The following is a 17,349-nucleotide window of genomic DNA, read 5'->3' as shown; positions in this document are numbered from 1 at the left end:
CTTTCCTTTTTTGTCCTTGACTGGTCTCTCTGGTTTGCTATATCTCCCTGCCAATTTCTTCGTTGTATCATATAGTTGTTTCATATTGCCTTCTCTTGCAGCTTTTTCCGCCGCCGTTGCTAGTTCTCCCATGTATTTCTGCTTGTCGGCTTTAATGCTTTTCTTCACTTCCCTGTTTGCTTCTGCGTAGTCTGCTTGTGCTTTGACTTTCTGTTATGTCTTGTAGGTTGAACGCTTTATTCAGTTCTTACGCTATTCGGATAACCCCCAGACTAGCACTACTCAGCAACTCGAAGACCAGAGAGAAGACACGAGTAACAGAGAAAACCTTTACTGCAAGGATCAGTTTTGTACAGAAAATCGTAGGTATTTATAGATGTTCGCTTAAGTTAAATCAACATCCTAATTCAGCCAATCCAATTAACGACATATATTGCTACTGACCAATGGTAGCGTGCCACGTTGGAACTCCAGAATGTTCTGTCGAACTCTGATTGGTTGGGACTCTTTTTGAGCCTCTGGAGGCTCTGTTGGAGTTCGCTGGAAGCCGACTTAACACCTCCCCCGAATAAGACTTCTTCCTAGGGTCAACTTGTAGTTTGATGACTGGGTTGCGACGTCGTCCCATTATTCTCGTCGTTTTCCCTGTCCACGGCTTCCTTCCAGTGTTCTTTGGCGTTTGTGGCGTTGGTGCGTCTAAGATTAAATCTAACGGAAAATTCGGCGGGTTATTTCGATTCTGAATCATTCTTTTGTCTTTAAGGATTTGATTTGTGTGTCGTATGCACATCCCAAAAGTTCCTCGAACTCTGTACAGAACTCTTCCCAATTTTTGTACAACTTCTCCCGGCTCCCATCGGTTCTTCCCGATGTAGGATTTAATGTAAACTTTGTCGCCGACATTGAAGTTCCGAATACTTGGATTGTGACTGCGCTCATCAACTAATTGGGATGGCAACATGGCATTGAAGACGGTTCGAACGCGTCTTCCGAACATGACTTCCTCAGGAGACTTGCCGTCCGGAACATTCGGATTCGGAGTGGATCTGTAGGATGTTAAAAATTTCGTGATCACCTGCTCAGTCGGCCCTTCGCCTCCCCCCTTCAGTAATGCTCGTTTAAAAGTGTCCACAAAGCGTTCTGCTTGTCCGTTAGATTGTGGATGATAGGGTGGAGAACGAAGATGAGTTATTCCGTTTGCTTTACAGAAATGCTTAAACGATTCTGCGGCGAATTGCGAGCCATTGTCTGTTACTAAGGTCTCTGGTACTCCAAAACAGCTAAACAGGGTAGACAGCTTGTAGATTGTTTCTGAGGTTGTACAATTTGGCATGGTATATACTTCCGGCCATTTAGTAAATGCATCTACGATAATTAGAAACATTTTTCCTTGGATTGGACCAGCAAAATCTGCATGAATTCTTTCCCAGGGTCCTGCAGGCGTAGGCCAATACTGAGGTTCGCATTTCACAGGATTTTTAGCGGCTTGAATGCATGATGGACAGTTACGGCATTTATTCTCGATATCTTTGTCCATTGACGGCCAATAAGCATAACTACGAGCCAACGATTTCATTTTATTGATTCCAGGATGGCCACTGTGAAACTGCTTGAGAACCTTGTAACGTAATAACTTCGGAATAACAATTCGATCACCGAACATAATACACGAGTCAACAACCATTAGAGAGTCCCGTCGACGAAAATATTGCAAAAGTTCTCCGTCAAGGCGATTGTTTGGCCATTTGGACGAGAGATAGCATTTGACTGTGCTCAGTATCTTATCACTTTCAGTGATCTTCTTGATAGTTTCAAAGGTTACTGGGAGTCCATTGATTGCGTCATCCAATACACGATGAACTTCTTCCTCGGCTTTTATATTTGCTACGAGAGTCTCCTCTGGGGTTTTTGATTGGGAGCCTATTAATCTTGACAATGCGTCAGCTTGTCCGAAGGCGGTAGTAGACTGATACTTTATCTTGAAGTCGTAACCAAGAAGTGTGGTTGCCCATCGTTGGAGTCGGTTAGCTGTATGAACTGGAATACCTTTCTTTGACCCAAAAACTGCAAGTAGTGGTTTATGGTCTGTTATTAGAGTAAAATGTCGGCCATATATCATCTTATGGAAATTCTTCACTGCAAAGATAATTGATAGGGCCTCTTTTTCAATCTGACTATAGTTCCTTTCGGTCGTTGTCAAAGATCTGGCAGCGTGTGAGATAGCTTTTTCAGACCCATCAGGAAAAATGTGAGAGATAACTGCACCCACACCATAGTTAGAAGCATCTGAAGCGACGACTATCGGCAGCGAAGGATCATAGTGTGTCAATAAAAGATTGGAAGTCAGGAGTTGCTTGATTTTCTCGAAAGACGCTTGGCAGTCTGCAGACCAATTCCATCTCGTATTCGTTTGTAGTAGGTTGTTTAGTGGAGCACGTAGACGATGGAGATCAGGGAGGAAGGTACCATAATGGCTGACCAACCCCAAGAATGATCGTAGGGTGGTAATGTCCCTGGGTCTAGGCATTGTTTTCACTGCTTCAATGTTCTCTGGGTCTGGTCGTCTTCCGTCTTTATCTATTATGAACCCCAGGTACCGTACTTGCTGCATATAGAAGTCACATTTTTCCGCTCGGAGTCGAAAACCATAATCGGCTACGCGTTCTAGTACCTGGTCTAGTTTCTTCTGCAGGTCCATTTTATCTACTGCCATAATTATGATGTCGTCTAAGTAAGCTGCTGCCCCTGGAATACCTTGTAACATGGTATCCATAACTTGCTGAAAAATAGAAGGCGCTGTCTTCACCCCAAAAGGTAGTCGGTTATACCGGAACAGACCTTTGTGTGTGTTGATCGTTAAAAGATCTTTGCTTTCATCAGATACCGGGATTTGAAGATATGCGTCTGATAAGTCCAATTTCGCAAAATATCTGCCACCGTTCAGCTTAGCGAAAAGATCTTCTGGTAAGGGCAACGGATACTGATGGGACTCTAGAGCTTCATTTAATCCTGTGGAGTAGTCTGCACATAGACGGACACTTCCATTCGACTTCTTGACCACCACTATCGGTGCTGCCCAGTTCGAGAAGTCCACAGGCTCGATAACACCCATTTGCTGAAGTCGCTGTAATTCCCGTTCGACTATTGGAAGAACAGCATAGGGCACAAGTCTTTTAGGTCGAAAAATGGGAGTAGCTGCAGGCCTTAGAGTTAGCACTGCTTTAGCTTTCGTGCACTCGCCTAATCCTTCTTGAAACACGTCTTGGTGTTTTTGTAGCATGGCATTTTTCTGACTCCACTCTGAGGTGTTGTAAGTTGTGATTCGTTTGCAGATACTGTTAATAGAGTGGTCTGCTAGGTCAAGTGTTTCTATTAGATCCAACCCCATTAAGTCGAGTGCTGGCTTCTTTGTAAGATACACTGTTGCATTTGTTGTTACCGCATCTTTAGACACAATACAAGGTATCTCTCCAACAATGTTTAACTTTCCACCTGATGCACTATGAGCTATTTGTGTTGTTCGATGCACCGAGGGTCGCCCAATCTTCTTCCAAGTTTCTAGACTTATCAAAGTAATATCAGAAGCAGTATCAAGCTGAAGTCGAATGCGGTGTTTATTAATATCCAAGGTTACGTACTTTCTCTGGCGGCAACTTCGAGCTTTGTTATGCGATACCAATATTCTTTTCGTTAATGTCGCAGACCTGTATTTCTTGAAGTAAGGTTTTGCAAAATGTCGTTTATAGTTTCTTTTCCTGCAGCTGGTTTCTATATGGCCCTTTCGATGACACTTACTACAACAATGTTCTTTATACGGGCAAAACTTCTTATAGTGCCAGTCTCCACATGCCCAGCATGGAGATGATGGTTTGCCGCCGTTATTACGATAATTACATGTGCTGGAACCTTGCAAGGATTTTCTCTTGACTGCATTGACATTATGGAAACAGTTACCGTTTTCTACCATTGAGGTATCATGCTTCAAGTTCACTAACCTTTGGCACTCGGTAGTAACTTCTTGTAGAGTTACGTTTGGACACTGTTCCATTTTACTTAAAATTCTGGTTCTGATGTCGGCGTCTTCTGAAGACTGTAAGCTGCATACGAAAACAAGACATTTGAATTGGTCTTCTGTCATTGCTGATAGTTTAAAGCGCTCACATTCACGATTTATTATGCTAGCATGTTGCACCCAGTCATCATTGCCGGCTTTTACTATCTTCAAGCACTGATAGCGAATATTGAACAAGGAAGACTGTTCACCGAAAATTTGCGATAAAATTTTAACTGTTTCTTCGAATGAAATGTCTCTTGGGTTCTTGGGCAGAATGTAATTAGTGTGTCGTTCATGCTCAACGGTCCCCAGCTTTCGTAGTAGCACCCTGATCTTGGCAGCATCATCAAACGTTTCTAGGTCAACATTAAATACATCTTCATATTTCTTGTACCAAGATTCGAATGTTACACCAGCCAAACCATCAAAATGAAATTCATGAATGGAATCAATTACATAATCAGCATGCGATTTAGCAGAAGCATCTGTAAGTCCATTCTTGTTCAGGTTCATTTGCTGGGTCAGTGTTTCAAGTATGCGAATCTGGAACTGCTCGAAACGTTTTTCATGGCGCTCAAGAAAAGCTTCAAATTGGTCAAAGGTAATAGACATCTTGATAAATTACCCCGTCGCCAGTTGTTATGTCTTGTAGGTTGAACGCTTTATTCAGTTCTTACGCTATTCGGATAACCCCCAGACTAGCACTACTCAGCAACTCGAAGACCAGAGAGAAGACACGAGTAACAGAGAAAACCTTTACTGCAAGGATCAGTTTTGTACAGAAAATCGTAGGTATTTATAGATGTTCGCTTAAGTTAAATCAACATCCTAATTCAGCCAATCCAATTAACGACATATATTGCTACTGACCAATGGTAGCGTGCCACGTTGGAACTCCAGAATGTTCTGTCGAACTCTGATTGGTTGGGACTCTTTTTGAGCCTCTGGAGGCTCTGTTGGAGTTCGCTGGAAGCCGACTTAACACCTCCCCCGAATAAGACTTCTTCCTAGGGTCAACTTGTAGTTTGATGACTGGGTTGCGACGTCGTCCCATTATTCTCGTCGTTTTCCCTGTCCACGGCTTCCTTCCAGTGTTCTTTGGCGTTTGTGGCGTTGGTGCGTCTAAGATTAAATCTAACGGAAAATTCGGCGGGTTATTTCGATTCTGAATCATTCTTTTGTCTTTAAGGATTTGATTTGTGTGTCGTATGCACATCCCAAAAGTTCCTCGAACTCTGTACAGAACTCTTCCCAATTTTTGTACAACTTCTCCCGGCTCCCATCGGTTCTTCCCGATGTAGGATTTAATGTAAACTTTGTCGCCGACATTGAAGTTCCGAATACTTGGATTGTGACTGCGCTCATCAACTAATTGGGATGGCAACATGGCATTGAAGACGGTTCGAACGCGTCTTCCGAACATGACTTCCTCAGGAGACTTGCCGTCCGGAACATTCGGATTCGGAGTGGATCTGTAGGATGTTAAAAATTTCGTGATCACCTGCTCAGTCGGCCCTTCGCCTCCCCCCTTCAGTAATGCTCGTTTAAAAGTGTCCACAAAGCGTTCTGCTTGTCCGTTAGATTGTGGATGATAGGGTGGAGAACGAAGATGAGTTATTCCGTTTGCTTTACAGAAATGCTTAAACGATTCTGCGGCGAATTGCGAGCCATTGTCTGTTACTAAGGTCTCTGGTACTCCAAAACAGCTAAACAGGGTAGACAGCTTGTAGATTGTTTCTGAGGTTGTACAATTTGGCATGGTATATACTTCCGGCCATTTAGTAAATGCATCTACGATAATTAGAAACATTTTTCCTTGGATTGGACCAGCAAAATCTGCATGAATTCTTTCCCAGGGTCCTGCAGGCGTAGGCCAATACTGAGGTTCGCATTTCACAGGATTTTTAGCGGCTTGAATGCATGATGGACAGTTACGGCATTTATTCTCGATATCTTTGTCCATTGACGGCCAATAAGCATAACTACGAGCCAACGATTTCATTTTATTGATTCCAGGATGGCCACTGTGAAACTGCTTGAGAACCTTGTAACGTAATAACTTCGGAATAACAATTCGATCACCGAACATAATACACGAGTCAACAACCATTAGAGAGTCCCGTCGACGAAAATATTGCAAAAGTTCTCCGTCAAGGCGATTGTTTGGCCATTTGGACGAGAGATAGCATTTGACTGTGCTCAGTATCTTATCACTTTCAGTGATCTTCTTGATAGTTTCAAAGGTTACTGGGAGTCCATTGATTGCGTCATCCAATACACGATGAACTTCTTCCTCGGCTTTTATATTTGCTACGAGAGTCTCCTCTGGGGTTTTTGATTGGGAGCCTATTAATCTTGACAATGCGTCAGCTTGTCCGAAGGCGGTAGTAGACTGATACTTTATCTTGAAGTCGTAACCAAGAAGTGTGGTTGCCCATCGTTGGAGTCGGTTAGCTGTATGAACTGGAATACCTTTCTTTGACCCAAAAACTGCAAGTAGTGGTTTATGGTCTGTTATTAGAGTAAAATGTCGGCCATATATCATCTTATGGAAATTCTTCACTGCAAAGATAATTGATAGGGCCTCTTTTTCAATCTGACTATAGTTCCTTTCGGTCGTTGTCAAAGATCTGGCAGCGTGTGAGATAGCTTTTTCAGACCCATCAGGAAAAATGTGAGAGATAACTGCACCCACACCATAGTTAGAAGCATCTGAAGCGACGACTATCGGCAGCGAAGGATCATAGTGTGTCAATAAAAGATTGGAAGTCAGGAGTTGCTTGATTTTCTCGAAAGACGCTTGGCAGTCTGCAGACCAATTCCATCTCGTATTCGTTTGTAGTAGGTTGTTTAGTGGAGCACGTAGACGATGGAGATCAGGGAGGAAGGTGCCATAATGGCTGACCAACCCCAAGAATGATCGTAGGGTGGTAATGTCCCTGGGTCTAGGCATTGTTTTCACTGCTTCAATGTTCTCTGGGTCTGGTCGTCTTCCGTCTTTATCTATTATGAACCCCAGGTACCGTACTTGCTGCATATAGAAGTCACATTTTTCCGCTCGGAGTCGAAAACCATAATCGGCTACGCGTTCTAGTACCTGGTCTAGTTTCTTCTGCAGGTCCATTTTATCTACTGCCATAATTATGATGTCGTCTAAGTAAGCTGCTGCCCCTGGAATACCTCGTAACATGGTATCCATAACTTGCTGAAAAATAGAAGGCGCTGTCTTCACCCCAAAAGGTAGTCGGTTATACCGGAACAGACCTTTGTGTGTGTTGATCGTTAAAAGATCTTTGCTTTCATCAGATACTGGGATTTGAAGATATGCGTCTGATAAGTCCAATTTCGCAAAATATCTGCCACCGTTCAGCTTAGCGAAAAGATCTTCTGGTAAGGGCAACGGATACTGATGGGACTCTAGAGCTTCATTTAATCCTGTGGAGTAGTCTGCACATAGACGGACACTTCCATTCGACTTCTTGACCACCACTATCGGTGCTGCCCAGTTCGAGAAGTTCACAGGCTCGATAACACCCATTTGCTGAAGTCGCTGTAATTCCTGTTCGACTATTGGAAGAGCAACATAGGGCACAGGTCTTTTAGGTCGAAAAATGGGAGTAGCTGCAGGCCTTAGAGTTAGCACTGCTTTAGCTTTCGTGCACTCGCCTAATCCTTCTTGAAACACGTCTTGGTGTTTTTGTAGCATGGCATTTTTCTGACTCCACTCTGAGGTGTTGTAAGTTGTGATTCGTTTGCAGATACTGTTAATAGAGTGGTCTGCTAGGTCAAGTGTTTCTATTAGATCCAACCCCATTAAGTCGAGTGCTGGCTTCTTTGTAAGATACACTGTTGCATTTGTTGTTACCGCATCTTTAGACACAATACAAGGTATCTCTCCAACAATGTTTAACTTTCCACCTGATGCACTATGAGCTATTTGTGTTGTTCGATGCACCGAGGGTCGCCCAATCTTCTTCCAAGTTTCTAGACTTATCAAAGTAATATCAGAAGCAGTATCAAGCTGAAGTCGAATGCGGTGTTTATTAATATCCAAGGTTACGTACTTTCTCTGGCGGCAACTTCGAGCTTTGTTATGCGATACCAATATTCTTTTCGTTAATGTCGCAGACCTGTATTTCTTGAAGTAAGGTTTTGCAAAATGTCGTTTATAGTTTCTTTTCCTGCAGCTGGTTTCTATATGGCCCTTTCGATGACACTTACTACAACAATGTTCTTTATACGGGCAAAACTTCTTATAGTGCCAGTCTCCACATGCCCAGCATGGAGATGATGGTTTGCCGCCGTTATTACGATAATTACATGTGCTGGAACCTTGCAAGGATTTTCTCTTGACTGCATTGACATTATGGAAACAGTTACCGTTTTCTACCATTGAGGTATCATGCTTCAAGTTCACTAACCTTTGGCACTCGGTAGTAACTTCTTGTAGAGTTACGTTTGGACACTGTTCCATTTTACTTAAAATTCTGGTTCTGATGTCGGCGTCTTCTGAAGACTGTAAGCTGCATACGAAAACAAGACATTTGAATTGGTCTTCTGTCATTGCTGATAGTTTAAAGCGCTCACATTCACGATTTATTATGCTAGCATGTTGCACCCAGTCATCATTGCCGGCTTTTACTATCTTCAAGCACTGATAGCGAATATTGAACAAGGAAGACTGTTCACCGAAAATTTGCGATAAAATTTTAACTGTTTCTTCGAATGAAATGTCTCTTGGGTTCTTGGGCAGAATGTAATTAGTGTATCGTTCATGCTCAACGGTCCCCAGCTTTCGTAGTAGCACCCTGATCTTGGCAGCATCATCAAACGTTTCTAGGTCAACATTAAATACATCTTCATATTTCTTGTACCAAGATTCGAATGTTACACCAGCCAAACCATCAAAATGAAATTCATGAATGGAATCAATTACATAATCAGCATGCGATTTAGCAGAAGCATCTGTAAGTCCATTCTTGTTCAGGTTCATTTGCTGGGTCAGTGTTTCAAGTATGCGAATCTGGAACTGCTCGAAACGTTTTTCATGGCGCTCAAGAAAAGCTTCAAATTGGTCAAAGGTAATAGACATCTTGATAAATTACCCCGTCGCCAGTTGTTATGTCTTGTAGGTTGAACGCTTTATTCAGTTCTTACGCTATTCGGATAACCCCCAGACTAGCACTACTCAGCAACTCGAAGACCAGAGAGAAGACACGAGTAACAGAGAAAACCTTTACTGCAAGGATCAGTTTTGTACAGAAAATCGTAGGTATTTATAGATGTTCGCTTAAGTTAAATCAACATCCTAATTCAGCCAATCCAATTAACGACATATATTGCTACTGACCAATGGTAGCGTGCCACGTTGGAACTCCAGAATGTTCTGTCGAACTCTGATTGGTTGGGACTCTTTTTGAGCCTCTGGAGGCTCTGTTGGAGTTCGCTGGAAGCCGACTGAACACTTTCTCTGCTCGTGTTCGGCTGTTGTTAATTGCTAGTTTCTTGCTCTTCCTTTTTTGAATTTTGTCTAGGGTTCCCATAGAGATCCATTCCTTGTGATGATGCTTCTTAGGACCAAGAACCTCCTGACACGTTGAAGTTAGTGCTTCTTTTATCCCTTTCCAGTTGTCCTCCAAAGTAGTTTCTTGTTCTTTCAGTAGATCCTGTAGAGCCTGGAACCTGTTGTTGAGAGTTATCTTAAATTCATGGAGCTTGTCAATATCTCGAAGGAAGGCTGTATTGAACCTTTGTAGTGCTGTTTGTCCAGTTGTCCAGTGTTTCTTTAGCTTCAGTCTCATCTTGGCCACAACCAGGTGGTGATCTGAAGCTATGTCAGCTCCTCTCCGGGTTCTCACATCTTTCATTGATCTTCGGAATTTTTTGTTGATGCAGATGTGATCTATCTGGTTCTCTGTGGTTTGGTCCGGTGAGATCCATGTAGCTTTGTGTATGCGCTTGTGTGGGAATATTGTGCCTCCTATAACCAATTTGTTGAATGCACATAGGTTTGCAAGTCTCTCCCCATTTTCATTTCTCTCTTCTGGTCCATGTCGTCCAATTACATCTTCATATCATGTGTTGTCCACTCCAACTTTAGCATTTAGATCTCCCATCAGGATGGTGAGGTCCTTTCGTGAGCACTTCGCTATAATTGATTGCAGCCTTTCATAGAACTGATCTTTATCATCGTCGTTGCTATCATTGGTGGGTGCATAACATTGGATAACGTTCATTGTGATCCCTTGCTTCTTTGTTCTGAATGATGCTTTGATTATTCTGGGTCCATGAGATTCCCATCCTACAAGTGTATTTCGTGCTTCTTTGGACAGCATTAGAGCAACTCCCGGAGTGTGTGGAGCATTTTCCCCTTCGTGACCGGAGTACAACAGCATCTCTCCTGTACCTAGCCTTTGTTGTCCAGTTTGTGTCCAATGGGTTTCGCTGATTCTGAGTACTGCCAAGTTGTATCTCATCATTTCCATTGCTATTTGGCTGGTCTTTCCTGTCTCCCACATTGTCCGGACGTTCCATGTACCTATAAAGAGTGTTGCTCTGGTTGTTAGAAGGTGCATCGGTCTCGTGACTTCCGAAGAATTTCGGCTTTCATCATGAGACGTCATAATTATTCCTTCAACTCCCAGGGCAGAGTTTAAATGGTTTGAATTATTTTTTCTGGTTAACGTTTTTTTTAGCGAGTTAGCTTTTCTACGGGATGGGGTCGCTAACCCCATGCCCAACCCTCCTCCTTTACCCGGGCTTGAGACCGGCAGTAACTCTAGAAGAGCTACAGGCGGAGTTGAACTTTTATAAGGGAAACTGAATTCTAACCTGACAACTGAAGTTGTATGCTTTAACGTCTAAGTTATCACCTATTTTTACAGAAAGTCCCAACATAGCCAAGCGTTAAATGTAAATAAATTGGTCTTTACTATGAACAATTAGTTACGTAGGTACGTCTCAACTAAGGTAAAATGCAGAATTTTGAAAGGTTTACGAACTAAATGACTATTATCTATATATAATTGCTCAGAGATTAATCATAGGTCGAATAGAATATTTACGATGAAGTTATTTAATAGCTTAGTGTGCATTTTGTCCTCCTCTCTTTATTCTATTGTTATTTAGTTTGGAGAACCTATTGCTTGACTTGCAGTTACGTGGTCCCTGTTGGTTAGAAATCAAAGATGCGTGTAAGTATTTCTAAACTTTTTTACATCATTGTATACGCAAATTGTCAGTTACACTCACCACTTCGATATCCCCTATCTATAGAAGTGGTAGATTTTTTAAAATTTTCCCACCTTACAATTGATTCGAATAAGAGAAAATATTTCTCGGACACGTAAATTAATTAGTCATCTTTTGGATTTACCTATATTGTACTTAAGTTAACATGATGTAAACAGTATGACCTACCGTAGGAGACTATACACTTAAGGTAATAATACATTTCAGCTAGTATTGTATAGAATAATAGTCCTTGATATGCTCTAACCATCCTGGTTTTGCTTGAGTGAAGATACCTCGGTAGATGTTTCGGTCAAATACACTGGCATAAGACCTGTTAAGCATGACCTATAGGTTCAAAAATCCTATCTGTATACCAAAATCTGTCAGATTAATTATTTAATCCATACATCTTCAACTATGTCTGGAGCTGTTATGTTCTCTCTTATTACGACCCATTTACTTTTATTGCTTGGTATTCTCTGAACACTGTTTCACTCAGCAAGTCCCCAAATCATAACACGTTTGAACAGGAACATAATTATATTCCAAATAAATAGACATTAAGTGGAAGTAAGAATCACAATAAGAAAAACGTTAGTATGTTTATAATTTCTACACAAGATTCTAGAGTCTTCTCCAAGTATCCGCTAGGAATGCTGTCCTTGCTTTGCCGATACCCATCCTCACATCGCTGCATCATATCCTCCTTCTTTGTCGATGATGCTGTCAAGGTACGAAAATCTTTACACCTATTCCAAAGCTTCACCAAGTGTGATTGGGTTGGTGTTCTCCGTGTTGTATTTGAGGATGTTGCTTTTTCCTTTGTGTATTTTGAGGCCTACTGCCATAGAGGCTGCTGCTACACTGCCAGTCTACACCTGCATTTGTTGGTGTGTACGGAATAGAAGAGCTAGTTAATCTGCGAAATTCAAATCATTTAGTTACATCCAAGCTGCCCATTGTATTCCGTGCTTCCCCTGAGGTGTAGAGGTCTTCACAATCCAATCAACCACCAGAAGAAAGAGGAGTGGGGAGAGTAAACAGCCTTGTCTGACTCCGGTCCTCACTTGGAATGCATCTGTCAGCTGTCCTCCATGAACCACATTGCAGTGTAGTCCGTCGTATGAATTCCGGATGATGTTGATGATCTTTTCAAGTACACCATAGTGTCAAAGAAGGTTCCACGAGGTTTCCTTGTCCATTCCGTTGAATGCTTTCTCATAATCAAGGAAGTTGATGCTAAGCACTGTCAGGTTGTATCTCCTCATTTTGGCAGCTATTTTACTGGTTTCTCCGGTCTCTCACATTGTTCGGACATTCCATGTATTTATATTAACTGTCACTCTGGCTGTTAAATGTAGCGTCGGCCTCATGACTTCCGAAGTAATCTTGGCTTTCACTGTGGGGCGTCATAACTCCCAAATGAGGATCCTTCAACTCGGAAGATATAGTTTAAATGGTTTAAATTGTTTATTCTGGTTCGCATCTTTAGCAAGGCTTTTTTCTACGGGCAGGGGTTGCTACTCTTATGCCCAACCGCCTTTCTTTACGCAGTGTTCGGACTTGCACTAACCCTAGAAGGGCTACTCTCGGAGTTAGAAAGTAGTAATGTGGAGCATTGAATATAAATAAAAATACAAAAAATGCAAGATTATTGTCTGTCATATTATTCTGTCAATGTAAACGATATTAATTTTTTTCTGGATATCAACTTCTTACTTGTTCAAAGTAAATCAGGAAATTTTTGTACCTATCGATAAATGTTATTCGTAGTTCAAAATATGACTGTTATAGTTACATTTTTAAAACTTCCTGCTGCTTTTTGTTCTTAGCACAGGTTCAGCCTCAGATAAGTTGGTGCCAAATTGATTATGAAGTCATTTGGAGGTCCGGAACTGGATGTCCGATCACGAAATTGTCCACAGTTATTGAAAGCCAAAAATCATCAGACAATACGTCAGATTTAATGAAAGTCCCTCCAGCACCACCTCTGTGCTTAGCCGCTATAAATATCAAGTCAGTTACACAAAAACATTCAAGTCATTCTGAGGTAAGTGTTATTTTTAGATCTAGGATATAATTGGTTTCTAGACATGTTATTGGTATTGAATTTCGTGGTTAAGTAGTTCTGTTTTAAGTGGTATAACGAGAACCACTGTGATTACCATTACACAAAGCAAGAACACAAAGACTTACAGTTAAAGATTTATTAACTCCACAAAAACACAAAATAATTTGTTCTGTAATTGATAAACCAAACGCATTCATTTACATACTGGTTTTTACAAATCGTCTACACACGGTTTCTGTAAGTATACGAATTACACATAGAATAGTGCAAGGGATATAATTGTCATACTGGGAGAAAGTTCACACCTGTTATATGGTAAATAAACTGAAGATATACTGAATAAAATGCTATATTGAGAATAAAGACAATGTCACACTGGAAATAAAGCGTTGTCATGAATTATTGCACTGAGTTAGAAAAAAAGTAAACCTACCGAATTGTCAAAAATACATATATACATCTCAAAGGTACATTATTTCAATGAAGTTGTTCAATATTACAGTTTCTTTTCTGATTATGTTTCCTTTGCCGAATCCAAAGATTTTTTTGTCTCATTGTCTTTTGCGTGAGTTTTTTAAAAATACATACACTTTTCCATAGGAATCCTGAATAATAAATTTCACGAGACTAGTATTGTAGTTGTTACACTATTTCTTCCCTTTACGGAGGATTTTTTATAAAGTCATTGGTCACATCGGGGTACACAATAGTTATACTCTGCTTACTATCCAATCAAGTCAAACGACGACCTACTGTATTGTTTACAATTATCATCACTTGTTATTCTGATACTAGTCCTTGTCTATGATAGTGGTTTTCCTCGAGTTTCTGTATCTCCAACTACAAAGATAATCGACAAACATCACTAGTTTCCTGCAGAATAATATTGTCCTTCATTCTCATTTTACAGACAAATACCAGTTGTTCTATTTGGTGATATTTAGCAAAGCAATCTATCATATAACGATATGATAGAAAATAACAAATGATGATTTAGAAGAATTTTTTGTTTATTCTGGTAACAAAAGCTGTTAAATGATGGTTACGACTTTACTGTTTTGTGTTTTTTCTTTCTAGATAATTTCAATCGGGTTGCTGATTGATAATGCTTATCTTCTTGATAGACCGATAGAGAAGAGTCTTTTTCAAACACATTATTTGGGTAAGACTGTAATGAAAGCTTCCTATGTTTTAATACCATTTCATAACTCACATTACTTATTTTGATTTTCCCAACATTTGTGCGTTACACCTTTCATATACTAATAATATTACTTGCATATTCTTGTGGTGTATAATAATGTCTACATATTATTTTAGATTCATCGACTTTTTTCTCTGCTGCTAGACAATAATATGTTTGATTTTTTAATTATACTACCGTCAAAATCTTGAGAACTAATTGGTGATACTACAGATTATTGCATGTTTATTAGTAAAACTGAAGTTTTCACTTCTCACTGAATGAATAATGAGGAAAAAAAATTGTTAATTTACTTTACAAACTTATTCTGACGTTCTTTTCTTCTTATTTATCCTCAGAACTAATCAGGATAATTTTTTGTCGACTCCAAATAGAGTACATTATTCTCCAACTTATTTGACTTTTGTCCGACCTACTAATATCATTTGATAATTATTAAAGTTATTCCTAAGTGATGAAAAGTAATACAAGTGACATACTAAACATATACTTGATACATAACTATCTAAGAGAAAGACGGACATCAACATAAAGCCTGGCACAGATGTACGCTAGCCCAAGTTGCCAGACCAGATAAGTACGACAAAATAAAAGTAACAGGAGAGATTAAAATAATATGGTAGAAATGATAAAAAGGGTTCAGTCTCGGGGATATGATTTAAAAAGATTAAGTAGAAAGGTTTGGATAAAGGTATACTGGGATTCAAGATCGGGGGGAAAATAAAAAGTGAATGCATCTGCGCCATTGTGAACCATGTAACTATCTCCAACCAAATCACACGGACTCCAACTAGGTAGTCTACTTCTACCATCAAGTCTCAGACCGACGTCAATGATTTCATGGACTGGTTTCAAGTTTTAGTTTGGTCGCCCCTAGCCTAACTTACCTTTGCACTAGCAAACATCTGTAATTGGGGTAGGCCGTGGTCAGACACGTGTGATACATATCCCAACCCCTTCCGTCGATGGAGATTTGCAACTTTATCAACCTATTCATTGCTTTTGCATTGCTCACTCGCTTATTCCGTGGAGCGCGAGCAATAATTCGAAGACCTCTATATTACCTTCATCTTTCATAGTAAAATATCTGTATTTTCGTAAAGTTTTAGTTTGTACGTAATTTATTGATTCATTGCTGTGCGTATGATTAGTTCTCTAATTAGCACAGTCCTATTGATAGATTTCGGCAAATTTTATGAGATAGTATATTATCTGGGTAATCTGTTTGATTAATCACTTTCCATAAAAAGTATGAGTTGTAACAATTGAAATGTAACTTGTTTTCACTTTCACTTCAGTTTTGGCACCTCCTAAAGATGCAGCTTTACCGTATGATCTTCGAACAAAATTACCAAGCTATGGAGCTCAGTACAGTCCTCCTTCTTCTACTTGGTTATCTTTAAATCCAGGAGTTTCATCAACGCCTTCTACTGTAGAAAAATACAAGAACCATTCCAATGGTGATTCATCAGGAGCTGGTGGAGTTGATGTTGAACCTAATGAGCGTGCATTGTTAGGCAGATTCTTGACTCGCCTACATAAACTTGATCCTGATATAATTATTGGACATGATTTGTGGGGACATCAAATTGAATTACTAATCCAAAGATTGAATGCTAATAAAGTTCCTCATTGGCACCGTGTAGGACGGTTACGACGTTCTGTCAACTTCCCGATGAATTTAAACAGTCGCGTTAGTCTTCACTTGTTTTATTCATTTAATCATAATTTCATCTTCCGTAATCTTTTAACAAGTCAGAAATTAATATCAGTTAGTATAATAGTTTCTGGCATTTGAACGTAAAAATGTACGGTACTTCACCTCTTATGTTTAAACGAAAAGATGACTGAAACTTTGATTTAAACACAGAATTTCCAGTTTATTCCTTGTAACTCTAAACTGCTTCATTTTATGTGTATTTTTAAATGATATTCATGCCCTTCAATTAATCAAAATTTCAGTACCTAAAGGCTTAGAACAGTCTGGCTTATATCACTTTATCTAATTAGTACTTCTTTATTATTTGCACTTTTCTTCATTTTAGTCTTGGATTATTCGTCATTCAATGCCTGGTCGTCTTGTTTGTGACACAAAAGTATCTGCTCGTGAATTGGTTCGATCAAGAACATACAACCTTTCTGATCTAGCCAGTCAAGTTTTAGGAGAGGTTACTTCTAAAAAGGATGACAAATCCTCGCAAATTGGTGTACTTCCAAAACGTCAAATTCCACCCATCCTGATCAGTCGACTAAATGGAAACACTAAATTTGTTTGTGATAATGATCTTTCAATAATGGGTGTCGGTGCAGAATTAGCAGACATTGAAATAGATTCTGCTGATTTGCGATGTTTGTTCTCTAATTCCGACCTAGTCCGACAGCTCATTGATTTTTGTCTTTCTGATGCACATCTTGTCCTTAGACTATGCCATCAGTTACAGGTTAGTGATTCTCAACTATTTAACACCTGTCGTTATATTTTTATATTATGATGGGGGTCATTTTACTGTTAAATGATCTTCCCAGTTTCAAATAAAAAAATGTTAGATTTGAATCAATTTAATACTCTAAAGCTTTACACTATTCCGATCTTCGTGTCATAAGTTAAAATTGAAGCCTGAATTTCGTTGCTTGAATTTCATGTAGTAACGGTGTACTTTGAAGATCAATTTTAAGGAAACTAAGTAAACTTACAAAGGTCACAGGGATGAATGGTCAATTATATTTCTATCTGAAAGGGTTTTGTGGATATTATGGTAATTTCAATAGTTGAGATCATGAGTCAAT

General features: G+C 39.9%; 1 protein-coding gene across 1 annotated transcript in view; it reads left to right on the top strand.

The window, feature by feature from the left end:
* Smp_178260 (DNA polymerase alpha catalytic subunit,putative) overlaps positions 1 to 17,349 on the top strand; it is a gene marked incomplete at both ends in the record, with an annotated part of 45,165 nt that overhangs the window by 17,455 nt on the left and 10,361 nt on the right. Inside the window, 5 exons of the mRNA XM_018790945.1 lie at positions 11,183 to 11,247; positions 13,120 to 13,337; positions 14,436 to 14,520; positions 15,861 to 16,255; positions 16,608 to 17,003. Coding sequence (XP_018645831.1) covers positions 11,183 to 11,247; positions 13,120 to 13,337; positions 14,436 to 14,520; positions 15,861 to 16,255; positions 16,608 to 17,003 — 1,159 coding nt within the window. The remainder of the gene's footprint in view (positions 1 to 11,182; positions 11,248 to 13,119; positions 13,338 to 14,435; positions 14,521 to 15,860; positions 16,256 to 16,607; positions 17,004 to 17,349) is intronic.

Source organism: Schistosoma mansoni (genome assembly GCF_000237925.1).
Source record: "Schistosoma mansoni, WGS project CABG00000000 data, chromosome W unplaced supercontig 0272, strain Puerto Rico, whole genome shotgun sequence".
Lineage (NCBI taxonomy): Eukaryota > Metazoa > Platyhelminthes > Trematoda > Strigeidida > Schistosomatidae > Schistosoma > Schistosoma mansoni.
This window is presented reverse-complemented; position numbering and strand designations above follow the sequence as displayed.